This window comes from Chamaea fasciata, unplaced genomic scaffold, assembly GCF_029207755.1.
Source record: "Chamaea fasciata isolate MVZ Bird 193981 ecotype frontalis unplaced genomic scaffold, bChaFas1.0.hap1 SCAF_29, whole genome shotgun sequence".
In the NCBI taxonomy this organism is placed as follows: Eukaryota; Metazoa; Chordata; class Aves; order Passeriformes; family Sylviidae; genus Chamaea; species Chamaea fasciata.
The window spans coordinates 2,304,959-2,322,660 of NW_027094114.1; the positions used below are offsets into that span (position 1 = coordinate 2,304,959).

At 51.0% G+C, this 17,702-nt stretch overlaps 1 protein-coding gene across 1 annotated transcript; it reads right to left on the bottom strand.

Moving 5' to 3' along the window:
• Nucleotides 1–239: 239 nt before the first annotated feature.
• Nucleotides 240–1,793, bottom strand: LOC136302450 (olfactory receptor 6F1-like; the record flags this gene model as incomplete). Its single annotated transcript, XM_066205941.1, is given in 4 exon segments — nucleotides 240–673; nucleotides 676–806; nucleotides 808–1,164; nucleotides 1,789–1,793. Coding segments are annotated over 4 exon segments (927 nt in total), but the record flags the coding sequence as incomplete, so codon positions are not given.
• Between the last annotated feature and the right edge of the window lie 15,909 nt (nucleotides 1,794–17,702).

A 17,702-nucleotide genomic window follows, 5' to 3' on the forward strand; every position in this document is an offset into this window, starting at 1 on the left:
AGAGAATGAACTGAGTTTGTCCTGCTGCCATTGTTGGTGCCCTGTCTGGGAGTGCAGATGAGTCTCTTCTCTCTTAACCTGACACAACCCAGCAGGAGCATCAATCTCCTGAGGCAGCCGTGTTTGGAGGCTGCACACACAGGCACTGGTTTTGTGTAACAGATGATACCAGATCCTTGAGATGGCTTTCCAGAAATGCACAATGCTTAGAGGAAAGGCTTTGTTCTTGGCCTGGCAATGGATTTGTTCAGGGCCAGGATCACAGATTTGTTCCCAAGGCTGCAGATGAATGGATTTAGGAATGGGAACAGGACTGTGTTCAGCAGAGCTCCAGTTCTGTTGGTCCTCAAGGAAACATCTTCTGCAGGACACGTGCAGAGAGCAATGCAGCTCCCACGGGCAATGGATAAGGTGATGGGATGGGAAGAACACGTGGTCAAAGCTTTCTTCCTCCCAGAGGCTGCTGGAAGATGCAGAACACAGAAAAGGACGCAGATGTCAAATGCCAGAGTCAAACATAAGGAGCCCAGCACGACACACGGTAAGAAGACAGAGTCTGTTTCCCAAAGCAGGCTGGTGTCAGAGCAGGACAGTTTGAACAAGGGGGAGTTGTCCCAGAGGAAATGGGGGATCTTGAAGCCACAGAAAGACAGCACAGAGAGGAAGAGCAGCGGTAGCTCAGCAGGACAAAGCTGAGGACCCAAGCAGCAACACCCAGGTGGACACAGAGCTGAGGCTTTGTGATGTCAGCATAGAGCAAAGGCTGGCAGATGGCAACACAGCGGTCAAAGGACATGACAACCAGGGAAAAACTCTGTGCAGCCCAGGGCAAAATAAAAATAGTTTTGGGCAAAGCAGCTGCCTAGTGAGAGAGTGTTCTGACCAGAACTCAGCATCACTAACCATTTGATGCTTGTGGAGGATGTAAACCAGATTTCCGGGAAGGCCAGGCTGCAGATGAAAACGTCCCTGGGGGTTTGCAGGTGGTGATCCACACACAGGAGGAAAAGGATGGTTTCATTCCCCATCGCTGTTGTCAGGTACATGAGCAGAAAGACCTGAGATAAAAACATCCGCAGTCTTGAATCATGCTCTGGGAAACCCTCTAGGATGAACTCAGTAACTGCTGTTGCATTTTCTGGTGCAGAATTCCAGCTCTTCGTGCTGAGACAGGAACATGGCAAAAACAAGGGCGATAATTTCACAGTCTGGACAAACATTTCTATCCTTCCTTCTCTGCTTCTTTCTTTTCCTGCAGTCTTGCCATAAAGCACAGTGATTGCACTTCAAACACTTTGTTGCCCAGTACTTTTTAAAAGAGTAGTTTCCTGCCCAATAGTTTCTTGGGGATTAGTTTCTTGCCTAATATTATCTTGCCCAGTAGTTTCTTGGGGAGTAGTCCCTCCGTCCCTTTTATTTAATCTTCCTTTCTTTCTTTCTCTCTCTCTCTCTCTCTCTCCTTCCTTCCTTTCTTCCTTCCTCCCTTTCTGTAATGTGGTGACCTTATCCTCCCCAAATCACTGCCACGTAACCTCAGCCCTGCACAGCTTGGGACCTTTACCTCTGCCTTGCCAATTTCACTGTGATCTCCCAGAATGCACTTCTAGGCCCCAAAATTGCTACAAGCAACAGGAGCCTCCAAAAAGTGCCTCTTGCTTTCTCTTCCTCTAGACCCACTACTCCAAGAGCAAAAATTACCCAATACCTCATTGCAATCCCTACACCTGCCAAGTTTCTTACCACCCCCACAGTGCAATCCCTACATATCACCGCTCCACACCACCCTACCCCATGGTACCCTACACCATCCCATCCCATTCCCTCCCATTCCCTCCCATTCCCTCCCATCCCATCCCATCCCATCCCATCCCATCCCATCCCATCCCATCCCATCCCATCCCATCCCATCCCATCCCATGACTTCTGGGCAGGAAGTCCCTTCCAACCAGGACTTAAAACCTCGGGGGCAGCCGCAGCCTCTCGGGCCAACCTGGGCTATGGCCCGACCGCCCTCCCAGGGTACAAGTCCATGCCCACATCCCATCTCGGCCTGGCCCCGGCAGCACAAAGCCCTTCCCTGTGTCCTCTCCTTGCAGACCCTTGGCAAGAGTCTCTCTCAGCCAGCAATTACTGCTCCTCCCTGCTGTGGGTCACAAGCTGCAAGTTGATTTTCTCCCCGTGGCCCCGGCCCAGCCCAGAGCCAGGGCCAGGACCTTTCCCCGCAGCTCTGTGGCCGCTGCCTCCCTTCGGCCACAGCCCAGCAGACGCAGCTCGGAGCTCCCCGGGGGCTGCGGCTCCTTGCCAGGGCCGGCGCTGGGGCAGCTCCACCTGGGCCCCGGGGGAGCAGGGACAGCAGCCCAGGGAACGGCTGGGGCTGGGCCAGGCTGGCTCTGGGCCAGAGAGCAGCGAAAGCTCCTTCCCCTACAGGGGGCTGGGACACTGACCAGGCTCCCCAGGGAATAATCACAGCCCCGAGGCTGGCGCAGCTCCATGAGCTCTTGGACACCCCTCCCAGGGATGCCCAGGCCGCCATTGCCTGCACTCCATCATTCCTCTGGGTCCCTCTCAGCTCAGCCTCTTCTGCCATTCTCACCTCTGGCTCAGCCTGTGTGTCCACTCCAGGGGCTGACAGAGCCCTTCAGAAGCTGGTGGGGTAGGCACAAAGAACTGGTTGAAGGGCTGGGAGAAAACTTCCCCTGCTGTCATTTCCTCACAGAAAGTACCATTCTTAAAGTAACCCCAAAAACATACACTTAGAGTGTGATAGCCGTGTATCTATGTGCTTTAACTTCAAGCAGAAGTTAAAAATCCATGAATTCCTCACCTTATCTGTTGGGTTGGTCTCCTCACCTGAGCTTAAAGATGGTAAAAAGCCTTTTTTCCCTCTGAAAGCCCCGAGCCAGATCGCAAGAAAGAAGTGGAGTCCTCAAGGTCTTGTTCTCTTGATATTTTGCGTTGTTTATTGTTTCATATCTTAAAATGTTCTCCGTGCCCAGTGGAGATCTGAACAGCAGCTGGGACACGAGGCGACTCCCCCCACAGTGGGACGTTGCAGTCCCTTTATACAGAAAGTTACATATCACCTGTTTACACTTATATTCCACCTATAGTAAAATGGTCAACTTTACTCTGATCCAATCTCCTTAAACTACTTTCTGCCACCGTCACCAAAAGATGGAGGCCAGGGGAGAAGAAGGAAGAACTAAGGGCAACACCCTAAGTCCTCCATCTTGACCCCATGTACCTATATTCTAAAAAGTCAAAACTACATCATTTCTCATCCTATACCAAACTAAACTACTTTTTTCACATCTTTGTGGTTTGTAATTCTTCCCTCAATGTTGGAAGCCGTTCCCATGGACTGAAGTCAAAGACAGTGTCTTCCTGAGCTCCGTGCCAGGGTCTCCAACCCCCCTGTACAGCTCCAAAACCCCCCTGTACAGATCTCAAACCCTCTTGCTCAGGTCTGTGGCCTCCCAGGGCATCCAGAGGAATGCCCTGGACTCCGACATTATCAACCCATAAAACAAACTAGATAACAGACCCAGTAGCCTTAGTTATAGGGCCCATGTTTTGATAAGGGCCTGCAAATGGGAGGAATACAGCCACAACCATGTGCCATCCAAACCAGGGTAAGCTAGACAACATGGTGTTACCTAATGGGGTTTCTATAGCCAACTCACAGAAAATTACAAGCTGGCCAGAAGGTGAAAACTTTGGTCTCACTGATGAAGAGGAGCAGAAACAAGTGACAAAGGCTGAAGAAGCTCCTCTGTCCAACCAACTGCCAGCAGAAGAAACACTCTACGCTCTTTTCACTGACAGCTCCTGTCGCATCGTAGGGATGAACTGGAGGTGGAAGGCAGCTGTGTGGAGCCCCAGGCAGGGGAGTATGGAGACAGGCCGCTGAAGCTACTGAAGGAGAAGGTGGATCGAGTCAACTTGCTGAACTGAAAGCTGTTCAATTGGCCCTGGACATTGCTGAAAGAGAGAAGCTCTACCTCTACACTGATTTGTGGATGGCAGCCAATGCTCTGTGGGGCTGGCTGGGAATGTGGAAAAAGGCCAGCTGGCAGCAGAGGGGAAAACCAATCTGGGCTGCTGATGAATGGAAAGACATTGCCACTAGAGAACAGTGAGATGTTACTTGGGCAGAGAAGCTACCTATGAAAGTCCGCCATGTAGATGCCCATGTCCCCAAGAGTCGGGCTAATGAGGAGCAGGTAGATCAGGCTGCAAAGATAGAGGTGTCAAAAATAGATTTAGATTGGCAAAACAAGGGAGAGTTGTTCCTAGCTCGATGGGCCCATGATGCCTCAGGTCATCAGGGCAGAGATGCCACCTGTAAGTGGGCACAAGACTGAGGGGTGAATTTAACCATGGACAGTATTTCTCAGGTTATCCATGACTGTGAGACGTGTGCTGCAGTCAAACAAGCCATGCGGGTGAAGCCCCTATGGTATAGTGGGCGGTGGTCCAAATATAAGCATGGGGAGGCCTGGCAGATTGACTACATCACCCTTCCCCAAACCCTCCAAGGAAGGTGCTATGTGCTGGCCATGGTGGAAGGCACCACTGGCTGGTTGGAGACCCACCCTGTGCCTCACGCTACTGCCCAGAACACTATCCTGGGCCTGGAAAAACAAGTCCTGTGGAGACATGGCACCCCTGAGAGAATCGAGTCTGACAATGGGACTCATTTCAAGAACAGCCTTACCAACACCTGGGCCAGAGAACATGGCATGGAGTGGGTGTACCATATTCCTTATCACGCACCTGTGGCCGGGAAAGTTGAATGGTGCAATGACCTGCTTACAACCATTTTGAAGGCACTGGATGGGGAGACTTTCAAGAACTGGGAGATTAATTAGCAAAGGCCACCTGGTTGGTGAACTCTTGAGGTTCCACCAACAGAGCAGCCCTGCCCAATCTGAGCCCCTGAGAACAATAGATGGAGATAAGGTTCCAGTGGCACACATGAGAGATATGCTGGGAAAAACTGGATTAATTCTGCCTTCAGCAAAGACAATCCCATCCGTGGGGTTGTCTTTGCTCAGGGACAAAGTTGCAGCTGGTGGGTGATGCAAAAGGATGGAGAGATCCGATGCATACCTCAAGGGACCCTTGTTTTAGGGAGAACTACCCGTGACACTGTGTCTGTATCCATGTTTGCATGTATATATGTATATAATTAAGGTAGCGAATGTATGTATATTATTTAAAGGTTTAAATTCAATGTAATATGTTGGTATGGGGAAAAAATTGGGGTGGATATCGTTGGGGGTTAGATTTGTTTCTTTTTTGCTTACAGAATTTTGTCCGATAACTTGCTCGGAGACTAACTGCTGGGTACTTGTGGGTGCTTGACTAAAACAAAGCAGTAGCCAGAAGTCAGGAGAGTAAGTGTAGCATTGGACTACACTTCTTTTGTCTCTGGGAGTTTCCCTCGGAGGGGGAAGATAATCTGAGTTTTGGGGGCAGGTAGAGGATGGGGCTGGGGGCAGCTACGCTGTCTCTTGCCCTCGTATTTAGGAGAGAGGATGGCCAGGCTGCTGCATGCTGTGGGAGGAATCCACTGACACTACCAAGTCCGGTCCTGGGAAATCTACCCTCTGCTCGTGTTCCCAGGAATTCAGGGCTGCCTCCTCCTGCCCTGCTGGAGCTGGGCCGGCCCTGTCTCACCACTGCCCCTTCTTCGGCACAGCCCTTTTTGCTACTCTGTGGGCCTGCACTCCCCTGTCCTGCCGGGACGTCCCTGCCAATGCAGCTACCACCGTGGAGCTTCTGATATACCTTACCCACCAGCCCAGGATTTTTCACTGTTCCAGCTTGGTGCTCTCAGAGTCCCGCAGGGGCACCAAAATCAGACTGCCCCAAGCTTTCTGAAACAAAGACGCTCAAGGTTCCTGGTTCTGTTTTGTTGTTAATGCTGTTGTTCTTGTTGTTTGTTTGCCTTGTTATACATACTAGAAAAGAACTGTTATTCCTATCCCCATATCTTTGCCTAAGAGCCCCCTCAAAATTGAAAATTATAATAATTTGAGGGAGGGGGTTTCAGTTCTCCCTGCCCCTCCCTAGTAAACACCTGTCTTTTCCAAACCAAGACACCCTTATAACCTGGAAACCGTTAAACAATAAAGATGTTAAATTTCCCAAAAATGTTTCAGGTAAAGAGGATTAGAAGGAGAAGAAAAAGAGAGATTGAGAAAGACAGAAGATCTATATCCAAAGACACACATATAGCTAGCAACTGCTTGGGTTCCAGTGTGGGTGAGACATAAACCCCAGGAGAAGGAGGGTCCACACCATGGGCTGAGCTTGTGATCCGTCTTTTAAGCTCCTGGGCCTTTGTGTGGCCACTGTGACACTGCAGAGCCAAGGAGACCATTGCTGACAGTACAGAACCCTACAGAACCGAGGGGCCATGGTGCCTCATGGAATCAAGGTGACCATTGTGAAACTCAGGGGCCCCATGGAAGCAAGGGAACGTGGAATAGGCCTGGCTGGTTTGGCCTCCCAGGGGCTGATGGACAGGTCTGGCTGACCTTGGCATGTTGAGGGCTGCTGCTCATCTGCCCCGGAAGCTCTGGGGCTCTGTGTTCTCCTTCTGTGGAAAAGAGCTGTCCTTCTCCTCCAAGGGCCTGTGGCTAAAGTTGGGATTCCTCCTCCAAATTTCCTCAAATGGAAAGATTGTTCCCAGATGACATCTGCCAGGAAAGACTGATCTGGCTGGCCTGGAAACCTGGGGTCCATCTCACATCTGCCATTCAAGCACTGGGACCATGTGCTTCTTTTTTCTATGGGAAAAATGCACCTTTCACTTCAAGGTGCCCATGGCCAAAGTTGGGGATCCACCTCCAGAATTCCCTATATCCAAGGATAGCTCCCAGACCAAAGCTGCCAGGAGAGACAAGTCTGGCTGGCCTTGGCTTCCACAGATCTGGTTCTCATCTGCCTTTGAAGTACTGGGGCTCTGTGCTTTCCTTCCTAATATAAAGTACTCTTCTTCCTGCCCCAGAAGCTATGGCCAAAATTGAGATTCCACCTCCAAAATTCCCTATGTCCAAGGATTGCCCCAAAAAGGTGACAAAAAGACAAAACGTGCCAAGGGGAGACAAGTCTGACTGGCCTGGCCTATGGGTGGCCACCTGTCATTTTCTTCCAAAACAATTGGACTTCGTGCTTTTCCTTCCTACAGATAAAACCATCCATTTCCACCAGGCACCCATGGCCAAAACTGGGATTCCACCTCCAAAACTCCGTACATCCAAGGATTACTCCCAAGGGAAAGCTGCCAGGACAGACAGGTCAGGCTGCCCTTGGCCTCTTGGGGGCTGCTTCTCACCTGCTTCTGAAACACTGGGGCTCAGTGCTTTCCATCCAATGGAAAAGAACCATCATTCTTGTCAAGGTGTCCATGGCTAAAATTGAGATTCCTCTTCTCAAATTCTGTATGTCCAAGAATTCCTCCCAGGAAAAAGCTGCCAGGACGAACAGCTCTGGCTGTCTTGGCATCCCAGGATCCACCTCTCTCCTCTTCTGCCTTTGAAACACTTGTGCTCTGTGCTTTCCTTCCAGTGGAAAAGAACCATCCTACTTATCAACACAGAAATGTCTGAATGTGGGATTCCACCTCCAAAATTCCCTATATCCAAGGGTTGCTTCCAGACAAAAGCTACCAGGACAGAGAGGTCTGGCTGGCCTTGGCCTCTGGTGACCGCCTTTCATCTGCTCCTCAGACATCGGTGTTCCATGCTTTCCTTCCTATGGAAAAGAGCCATCCTCCTCCTCTAGGTGGTAATGTACAAACTTGGTATTCCGCCTATAAAATTCCCTATATCCAAGGATTGCTCCCAGACAAAATGTGCCAGCACCATCTCATCTGGCTGCCCTTGGCCTCTGGTGACTGCTGCTCATCTGCCCCTGAGATACTGGGGCTCGGTTGTTTCATTCCTATGGAGACCATTGTGACACGATGGGGACCCCATGGAACCAAGGGGCCACAGTGACATTGCAGGGTACCATGGATCCCAGGGGCCATTGTGACACCTCAGGGTCTCATGGAACCAATGGGATCATTGTGGCACTGCTGGGCCCCATGGGACCAAGGGGCCAGTGTGAAGCAGCAGGGCTTTGTGGAACCAAGAGGCAATTGTTGCATTACAGGGCCTGGTGGAACCAAAGGTGAACCATTGTGATCCTGCAGGGCACTGTGGATCCATGGAGACCATTGTGACATTGCAAGACCACATGGAATCATGGAGACCATGGTGACACTGCAGGGCCCCACAGAACCAAAGGGCCACTGTGACCCTGCTGGGCCTCATGGAAGCCAGAGGCCATTGTGACACCTCAGAAGGGAGAAGAACATTGTGACACTGTGGGAAATCCGCGGCGGGAGAAATGTGGCACTCAATATGAGTGATCGGCAAATCTCGTTTATTGATAATTCACACAATGCTTTTATAATAACACTAATAAGCTCATGCATATTGCAAAAGTAAGCTCAGGATTGGTGCTCAGACTAAAAATCAGCTACGCCTCTTTCTACATTTCTTTGTGGTTACGTAGTTTGAGTAAGTTTTAGTTTTACCGTGCTTCTCCCTCATATCTTTCAGCTACAAGGTCTTGTTATCGTATTTCAGCTGTGCTCAAGGACATGCGAAGCTTACTGCCTTGCTGGTTCTCATGAGAGTGCCGGTGTGCTCAGCAAAGCTCTCTCATGTCTGCGTGACCTTTTGCAGCTAGCCAGTTATCAATCACACTCTCCACATGACACTACAGGCCTCGGGCCTCATGGAACCAAGGGAACATGGAACAGATCTGGCTGGTTTGGCCCCTTGGGGTCCTCCTGACCAGTCCAGCTGTATGTAGAGGGCTGCTACTCATCTGCCACAGAAGCACTGGGGCCCTGTGCTTTCCTTCCTATGGAAAAGAACCATCCCTATTTCCAGGTGCCCATGGCTGAAATTCGAAACCCCTGAAAAGTTCCCTATATCCATGGGTTTGCTCCCAGCCAAAAGCTGCCAGGAGAGACATGTCTGGATGGCCTTTGCTTCCCAAGGGCTGTCTCTCATCTACTACCAAACACTGGGGCTCAGTGCTTTCCTTCCAGTAGATTAAAACTGCCTTTCTCACCTAGGTGCCAATGGCCAAAATTGGAATTCTACATCCAAACTTCTGTCTACCCAACGATTCCTCCCAGACAAAAGCTGCCATTACAGACAGGTCTGTCTGGCCTTAGCCTCTGGTAATTTTCTTAAACTATTAGCAGAACATTTTAAGTTCTCAAAAACTTGGAGAGGGCCCAGAGCTCTCCCAACATCGGTTTTGGAGGCCTCAACCACATGACCACAATAGAGGGACAAAGGAGCTCTGTGCTCACTGGAGTGGAGACTGAGGACAGCAGTGGAGAGCCCTGGGAGGGATTGAAGGGTGGATTAAGAGATGGTGGATCCTTTTCACATACGAGAGAACAGCCAGACAAAGAAAGAGTTCATGCCAAGGACACCTGGGGAGGCCCAGACTGAGAACAAAGAGAAAGGAATTGCACTCCCAGGGCAGGGCTGTGGGGCAACATGTCCCTCCGAAGGAGTCTGGAGCAGCCCAAGGCTCTGTGTGCCCAGGCAGAGGCAGGCAGGATGCACAGCTGTCAGCAAAGGAAGGGCCCAGCCAGGTGGGGCAGCCGGGGGATGACGACAGCCTGCAGGGACACAGGCGCAGGGCACGGACACCGTGGGACAGCCTGGGCTGCACAGGGCACAGGGATGGGCAGCAGCTGCAAGGCCCTGACAGAGCCAACTCCTGCAGCACTTTGGCCATGGCTGCTGGGCCTGGGCCTGAGCCATGAGGAGGAGACAAGTGACCCTTGCAGGCCTGGGGCCTCATTGCCTCCTTGTCCCTGCTCAGCAGCCTGGCAGGGGCCGCCCCATGGTGCTGCCTTTGGCATTGCACATCCCCACATCCCAGTGGGCCGGGAAGAGCCCTGAGCACTGAGGGAGGGACAGGATGTGCCTTGGCGGGGGCTGGGGCTTGGGCCTTGGCCCTTTGCATTTTTGGAACACATGCAGGTTTGCTCAGCATCAGACACCTTTGCCTTGTTTGTCCCCACCTGTCATCAGTGCCTGCAGCGATGGAACCTGGGGACACTTCCTCCATTTGGTCTCTCTGTGGGTCCCGTTAAAACTTCAAGAAACTTCAGTGTTTCAATTTGACTTTGAGTTCTGAGAAGTTTTTTGAACACTCTCTCAGGGACAGAGTTGAATGTAAACACCAAATCCACGGGAGAGTCATTAAAGTCCTTGTGCTGTGTCTGTGCTGCTGAGCTGGGCTGGGCTCCTGGCACAGAGGCAGCTTCTTGCAACAAAGAAAACTTCTAGAAAGACATTTCTTCTGAGGAGAAATCCTCCTTCTGATGGGTCACCTTTGCTATTTGAAATGTAGACTCAAAGTTTACAGTGGCATAACAAACTTTTCTGTTCCTTTCTCATCAATTGTTAACACTCTCCTTTTTGTTTGTTTTGGTTAATTTTGCTCTTAACAGTAGAGAACATCATTCTGTTACATGGAACATTTGCTTTTGAACTTAGACCTATTGATATCTATGCCTATGGAACCTACGCCTATGGAATATTAAGTTTTAAATACAATACGTATGTTTCACGAGCAAAGAAACACGTTGAAGTGAACAATTGGCCCCCAGACCCTCCAGGATCCCTAACTGTTCCCTCAGCGTCCATTTAGCACCCCCCCCCCCCAAGCATCCCTGGATCCCCTGAATGCTCCAATCCCACAGATTTCCGTTGGAGCGACTTCAGGGAATTCATCTCCAATCAACCCCCCTGGCCTCGGAGCCCCTCATAACACGGTTCTGTGCCTAAAATTCCTGCCATGCCCCATGGCCTTGTGATAGATAAGAATTGTTATGAAGTTATAAGTTGTTGGTTATAGAGTTGTAATGTTTTGTTAAATTTAGTTCAAGAGTTATAATGCTGTTTGGCAGTTTTGTCCACTCTGTATCCCTTACCCCAAAATCCCACTTACCTGATTCCGTCGCCTTTCCGTCGAGTCAAACCGTTGCTGCTCCCTGGCATCACTGCTCTCCATTTCTGCTGCTGCTTTTCCTGCCTGCACCCTGCCTGCACCCAGCCTGTCCCATTGGCTTGTTCCCTGCTTGCTCCACTTCCTGTCAGATCCTCTTCCTACTTCCTGCTGACAACCGGCCTGTCAGTCAGGCTGCTGCTGCCACCCTTATGGGAATTAAAGAACCCAGCTGCATGATGGGACCATATCAACACCAAGAGCCCCTGGCGAAAACGAGCCAACTCAAAGTTTAAATCTGCCAAAGACAGCACTAGACTGACCATACACAAGGGTATTTATGCCAAGGGTTTTCATAAGCCTTTTGTATCTCACCGTAACTTACAAAGTACTTAAAGAGCAAAACACCCCTGGACTCAATGAGCCAAGAACAGATCTTTGGAAACCCCACGAGGCAAGAACTCTCACTTTGCAGCACGAGCAGCAAAGTGGATTGCACCTCTTCCTCAGCGGTGTGGACGAAAGAGAGCAGCAGCGGCCTAGGCCACCCCTCGAGACCCTTGTTTATTAATTAAGGCATTTAAAGGAGGAAACTGTGTGTCCTGCCATTTGTAACAGCCTCAAGAGCCCGGTTGCAGCTCCCCAAGTTCCCCCCAATTCCTCCCGAACCCTACACGTTCCCCCAGAGGACCTCAAGTCACGGCTCGGACACAAAAGTGTCCCCCAAGCGCCTTCCTGGACCCCAAACGCCCCGTTCGAGCCACTTCCGGGACTACAGCTCCCAGCATGCTCCGCGGCGCACACAGAGCCCTATTCCAGCTGTGACTCCATCTCCCGCCATGCCCCGCGCCCCACCGACAGCCATTGGAGCTGTGCCTCGAACTCCCATGATGCTCCTCGGCCCCGTTACACCGTGTTCTACCCGCGCCTACAACTCCCATCATCCCCCGCGCCACAGAGAGTCCCCTCAGGGCCCCCCAAGTGCCCGCCCGGACCCCGAATTATCCGACAGAATCCTTTAGTGCCCCGCCAAGGGCCCACGCGGCTCCCCCAAGTGTCCTCCAGACCCTTAAGTTCTCTAGAAATTCCTTCCCCAGCTCCAAAACATCCCCAAATGTGCCCCAGAAACGTCTCCGTGGACCCCAAAGTAGCCCCTTTTACCCTCTCTGAGAAAATGATGAATACGGTTACAAAAGGACTAAAACCAGGACTAATTAGCATAAGAAGGGACAAATCAATAGCCAATAGAGGTCAATGAATTAATGAAGGGAATAGTGTTACTTAGAACAAATGGCCAATTTTTTTTTAGTTGCTAAAAATGTATACCTTTTTCAATATAAATCTAAAATTAGGTATGTAAAGAACAGTAATAACATTATGAATCTGGAAAATATAATTATAATTTAAAAATAATTACATTTTATTTTTTAAAAAACATAATTTTTTTATGTTTTGTGATGTCAGTCCTTGGTGGGTGAGGTTAGATATGGTGAGGTTGGGGTGAGGAGCAGGTGTTCCAAACAAGGTCAGCCTGCAAGGGGCTCATTCTTCACCATGCCCAGACCTCCTAAGGAGACATTCCGAATTAAGATCACTTGGGGAATGCTTCTGTCACTTCTTCAATGAACTAAAATATAAAAAAAGTGCCCTTGATTAAAAAAAAGAAAAAAGAAAAAAAAAATCATGAGATGCACTTGGCAATCTCCCTCCTTAACAGAACTCCAAACTGACTCCAAGCAGCTGCACAAGCCCTGGAGACTTGAAGACAACTGAAAAGAGAGAAAGAGCTCGTGAAGGTATTCTGTATTTTCATGAGCCCCACACTGGATTTGGGGCTGAGTCCAGGACGCTTAGGCATGGAGAGAGGGTTGGAGAAGCTGCTCAAGGAGGCAGAAGCAAAACTCCAAGTCCCTTGGAGCATCCCTGGGCCCCACTGAGGGCAGGGAGTGCCAAAGGCTCCCCAGGGACTGCTGAGAGCAGATCCTTGAGGCCAGGATTGCAGGGAGCCGCAGGCTGTGAGCAGGGAACTGCAATGCTGAGCAAGGCCTGGGCTGGTTGGAGGGAGCAGAAAGGCCAAGCCCTGAGCCCAGGCCTGGCACAGCAGGGCCTGTCCCTCCCGGGTGGCTCGGGGCTGGTTGTGGGGCAGTGGGATGGGAGGGGCAGCAAGGACAAATGGCACAAAGCTGCAGGGCCTGCCAGCCTCCTCAGGGAGGGGCCAGGCAGGAGCAAAGTGCAGCCCCTGAAAGGAAAGTTCCTTCTGTGGGGCCTGCAGAGACGCTGGCAGAGCCCAGGGGACAAAGGCCTGGGTGCCTGTGGCCCTGCCAGCCCTGCCCAGCCCTTGGCCATGTGTCCTGCAGGCTGTGCCCCCTGTGCGTGCTGCTGCTGTGCCCTGGCCGGCTGCACATGCCCATCTCGCTGTCCCCCCAGCATTTCTCAGCCCAGCATTTCTGTGCCCTCCCTGGGCTCCCTGCACCCCGCGCTGCCGGCTCCTGGCACACAGAGCCAGGCCATGGCCCAGCCTCATGCTGGGACACCTCCTGCACCAAAATTCTGCCCTAGAGGGACTTTTCTTTTTGATCACCTCCACACTGAACCTTTCAAGCTTTGGGGAGGTTTCCTTCTCTTCCCACTGCCAAGGAAAGCTCTGTCTCCTGATGTTCCAAAATAGAAAAGGGCTGGTGGGAGATAAATGGTGGTCAGAGGCATTTTGGGGCAAAGTGACCATGAAATTATTGAGTTTTAAATAGTCTGTGAAAAAAAGGAGGGGCATCAACGAAATGCTGCAATGGATTTACAGAGGGCAGACTTTGACCTATTCAGGATGCAGATTTGGGGAGTGGCAAATAAGGTACCAATTTTTTTAAGGGAAACGGCCCTTAAAAACAAAGGATTCCAAGAAGGATGGACACATTTCAAGAAAGAAATCTGGAAGGAGCAGTGTCTTGGTTTAGGAAGACAGGTATCTGCTAGGTAAAATTACAATCAGAGGCTCTTTGGCAAAGATTTGGGAAATAGGAATAGCAGTTCTTTACTAGTATGTAATACAAAGCAAACAAACACAAAAAAAACCTCCCCCCCCCACCAAACAACTACAGCATTAATGACAAACGACAACAGTACCAAGAACCTTTAGGGCTTTGTTTCACAAAACCCAGGGCAGTTTGGTTTCGGTGTCCCTGCAGGATCCTCAGAGCACCAAGCTGGAACAGTGGAAAAGTCCCGGGCTGGTAGCTGGGATGGCAGGATGTCCCGGCAGCGCAGGGGGTGCAGGGTCCCGCTGCAGCAAGAGGAGCAGCGCCAAAGGAGCCGAAGGCGAGGCAGAAAAGCGGCCCAGCTTCTGCGAGTGGCAGAGAAAAACTCAGGATTCAGGTCGAACCGGTGATAGTAGATTTCCCAGGACTGGATCCCTTTGGCCACAGTGAAACTCCTCCAGCCAGCAACAGCCATTCTCCGCTCCGCGTGCTTTGCGGCAGCTGAGCTCCTCGAGCAGCGGCAGACACGCGTCTCCCCAAACGCCGCAAGCAGAAAAGCACGCCGCTGCCTCAAGCTTTGTCTTTTACCTGCGTTATCTCCCCCTTCCACCTTTTGTCCACCTCTTTGTTTCAGTTAAGTACTCTCAAGTATCCAACACTTGGTCTCCTTGGTAACTTGTGGGGAAAAAATTCTTTAGAGAAAGAAGGAACAAACCTAACCCCCAACATTATCCACCCCGAATTTTTTTCCCATACCAACATATTACATTGAGTTTTAACTGTTAAAAATACATATATATATATGCAAATATGGATGCAGCCACATTGTCATGGGTAGTTCACCCCAAAACAAGGTCTTTTTGAGGTATGCATCGGGTCTCTCCATCCTTTTGCATCACCCACCAGGTGCAACCTGGTCCCTGAGCGAAGACAACCCCACGGATGGGATTGTCTTTGCTGGAGGCAGGATTAATCCAAACAGTTTTTCCCAGCATACCTCTCATGTGTACCACTGGAACCTTATCTCCGTCTGTCTTTTGCAAGGGCTCAGATTGGGCAGGACCTGCTCGGTTGGTGGAACCTCGAGTGTTCACCAACCAGGTGGCCTTTGCTAAATTAGTATCCCAATTCTTAAAGGTTCCCCCACCCAGTGCTTTCAAGGTAGTTTTAAGCAGGCCATTGCACCGTTCAACTTTCCCGGCCGCTGGTGCATGATAAGGAATATGGTACACCCACTCAATGCCATGTTCTCTAGCCCAGGTGCTAATAAGACTATTCTTGAAATGAGTCCCATTGTCCGACTCGATTCTCTCAGGGGTGCCATGTCTCCACAGGACTTGTTTTTCCAGGCCCAGGATGGTGTTCCGGGCAGTAGCATGAGGCACAGGGTAGGTCTCCAACCATCCAGTGGTGGCTTCCACTATGGTTAGCACATAACGCTTGCCCTGGCGGGTTTGGGGAAGGGTGATGTAGTCAATCTGCCAGGCTTCCCCATATTTATATTTGGACCACCGCCCACCATACCATAAGGGCTTCACCCGCTTGGCTTGCTTGATTGCAGCACATGTCTCACAGTCATGGATAACCTGAGAAATACTGTCCATGGTTAAATCCACCCCTCGGTCTCGGGCCCACTTATAGGTGGCATCTCTGCCCTGATGACCCGAGGCATCATGGGCCCATCGGGCTAGGAACAACTCTCCCTTGTGTTGTCAATCTAAATCTATCTTTGACACTTCTATCTTGGCAGCCTGATCTACCTGCTTGTTGTTTTGGTGTTCCTCATTAGCCCGACTCTTGGGAACATGGGCATCTACATGGCGGACTTTCACAGGCAGCTTCTCTACACGAGTGGCAACGTCCTTCCATTCATCAGCAGCCCAGATTGGTTTTCCTCTACGCTGCCAGTTGGCCTTTTTCCACCTTTCCAGCCAGCCCCACAGAGCATTGGCTACCATCCACGAATCAGTGTAGAGGTAGAGCTTTGGCCACTTCTCTCTTTCAGCAATGTCAAGGGCCAATTGAACAGCTTTCAGTTCAGCAAGCTGACTTGATCCCCCTTCTCCTTCAGTGGCTTCTGCAACCTGTCGTGTGGGGCTCCATACGGCTGCTTTCCACTTACGGTTCATTCCCACGATGCGACAGGAACCGTCAGTGTAAAGAGCGTAGTGTGTTTCTTCTGCTGGCAGTTGGTTGTACGGAGGAGCTTCTTCAACCCGTGTCACTCGTTCCTGCTCCTCTTCGTCCGTGAGACCGAAGTTTTCTCCTTTCGGCCAGTTTGTAATTATCTCCAAAATCCCAGGGCGATTTGGGTTTCCAATATGGGCACGCTGTGTGATGAGGGCAGTCCATTTGCTCCATGTGGCATCAGTGGCATGGTGCGTGGAGGGAGCCTTTCCTTTAAACATCCACCCCAGCACTGGTAGTCGGGGTGCCAAGAGGAGTTGTGCTTCTGTGCCAATCACTTCTGAGGCGGCTTGAACTCCTTCATAGGCGGCCAAGATCTCCTTCTCTGTGGGAGTGTAGTTGGCTTCAGATCCTCTGTAACTTCGACTCCAGAATCCCAGTGGTCGGCCTCGGGTCTCCCCTGGCACCTTCTGCCAAAGGCTCCAGGACAAACCGTTGTTCCCGGCTGCAGAATAAAGCACATTCTTCACATCTGGTCCCGTCCTGACTGGGCCAAGGGCTACTGCATGAGCAATCTCCTGCTTGATCTGGGCAAAGGCTTGTTGCTGTTCAGGGCCCCAGTGGAAATTGTTCTTCTTGCGGGTAACCAGGTAGAGAGGGCTCACGATCTGACTGTACTCAGGAATGTGCATCCTCCAAAAACCTATGGCTCCTAGGAAAGCTTGTGTTTCCTTTTTGCTGGTCGGTGGAGACATTGCTGTGATCTTATCAATGACCTCAGTGGGGATCTGCCGCCGTCCATCTTGCCACTTTACTCCCAGGAACTGGATCTCTCTGGCAGGTCCCTTGACTTTGCTCTTCTTGATGGCAAACCCGGCTTTCAGCAAAATCTGGATGATCCTCTCTCCTTTCTCGAACACTTCAGCTGCAGTCTTTCCCCACACAATGATGTCATCAATGTACTGTAGATGTTCCGGAGCCTCACCTTTCTCCAGTGCAGCCTGGATCAGCCCATGGCAGATGGTGGGGCTGTGTTTCCACCCCTGGGGCAGCCGGTTCCAGGTGTACTGCACGCCCCTCCAGGTGAAAGCAAACTGAGGCCTGCATTCTGCAGCCAGAGGAATGGAGAAAAATGCATTGGCAATGTCAATAGTGGCATACCACCTCGCTGCCTTGGACTCCAGCTCGTACTGAAGTTCCAGCATGTCCGGCACAGCAGCGCTCAGCGGTGGAGTCACTTCATTCAATGCACGATAGTCCACAGTCAGTCTCCATTCTCCATCAGACTTGCGCACAGGCCAGATGGGGCTGTTGAAGGGTGAGTGGGTTTTGCTGACCACCCCTTGGCTCTCCAGCTCACGGATCATCTTGTGGATGGGGATCACGGCGTCCCGATTTGTCCGATACTGCCGACGGTGCACTGTCGAGGTGGCAACAGGTACTTGTTGTTCTACCTTCAGGAGTCCCACTGCAGATGGGTTCTCTGATAGTCCCGGCAAGGTGTTCAACTGCTTAATGTTCTCTGTCTCCACAGCAGCTATTCCAAAAGCCCATCTGAGTCCT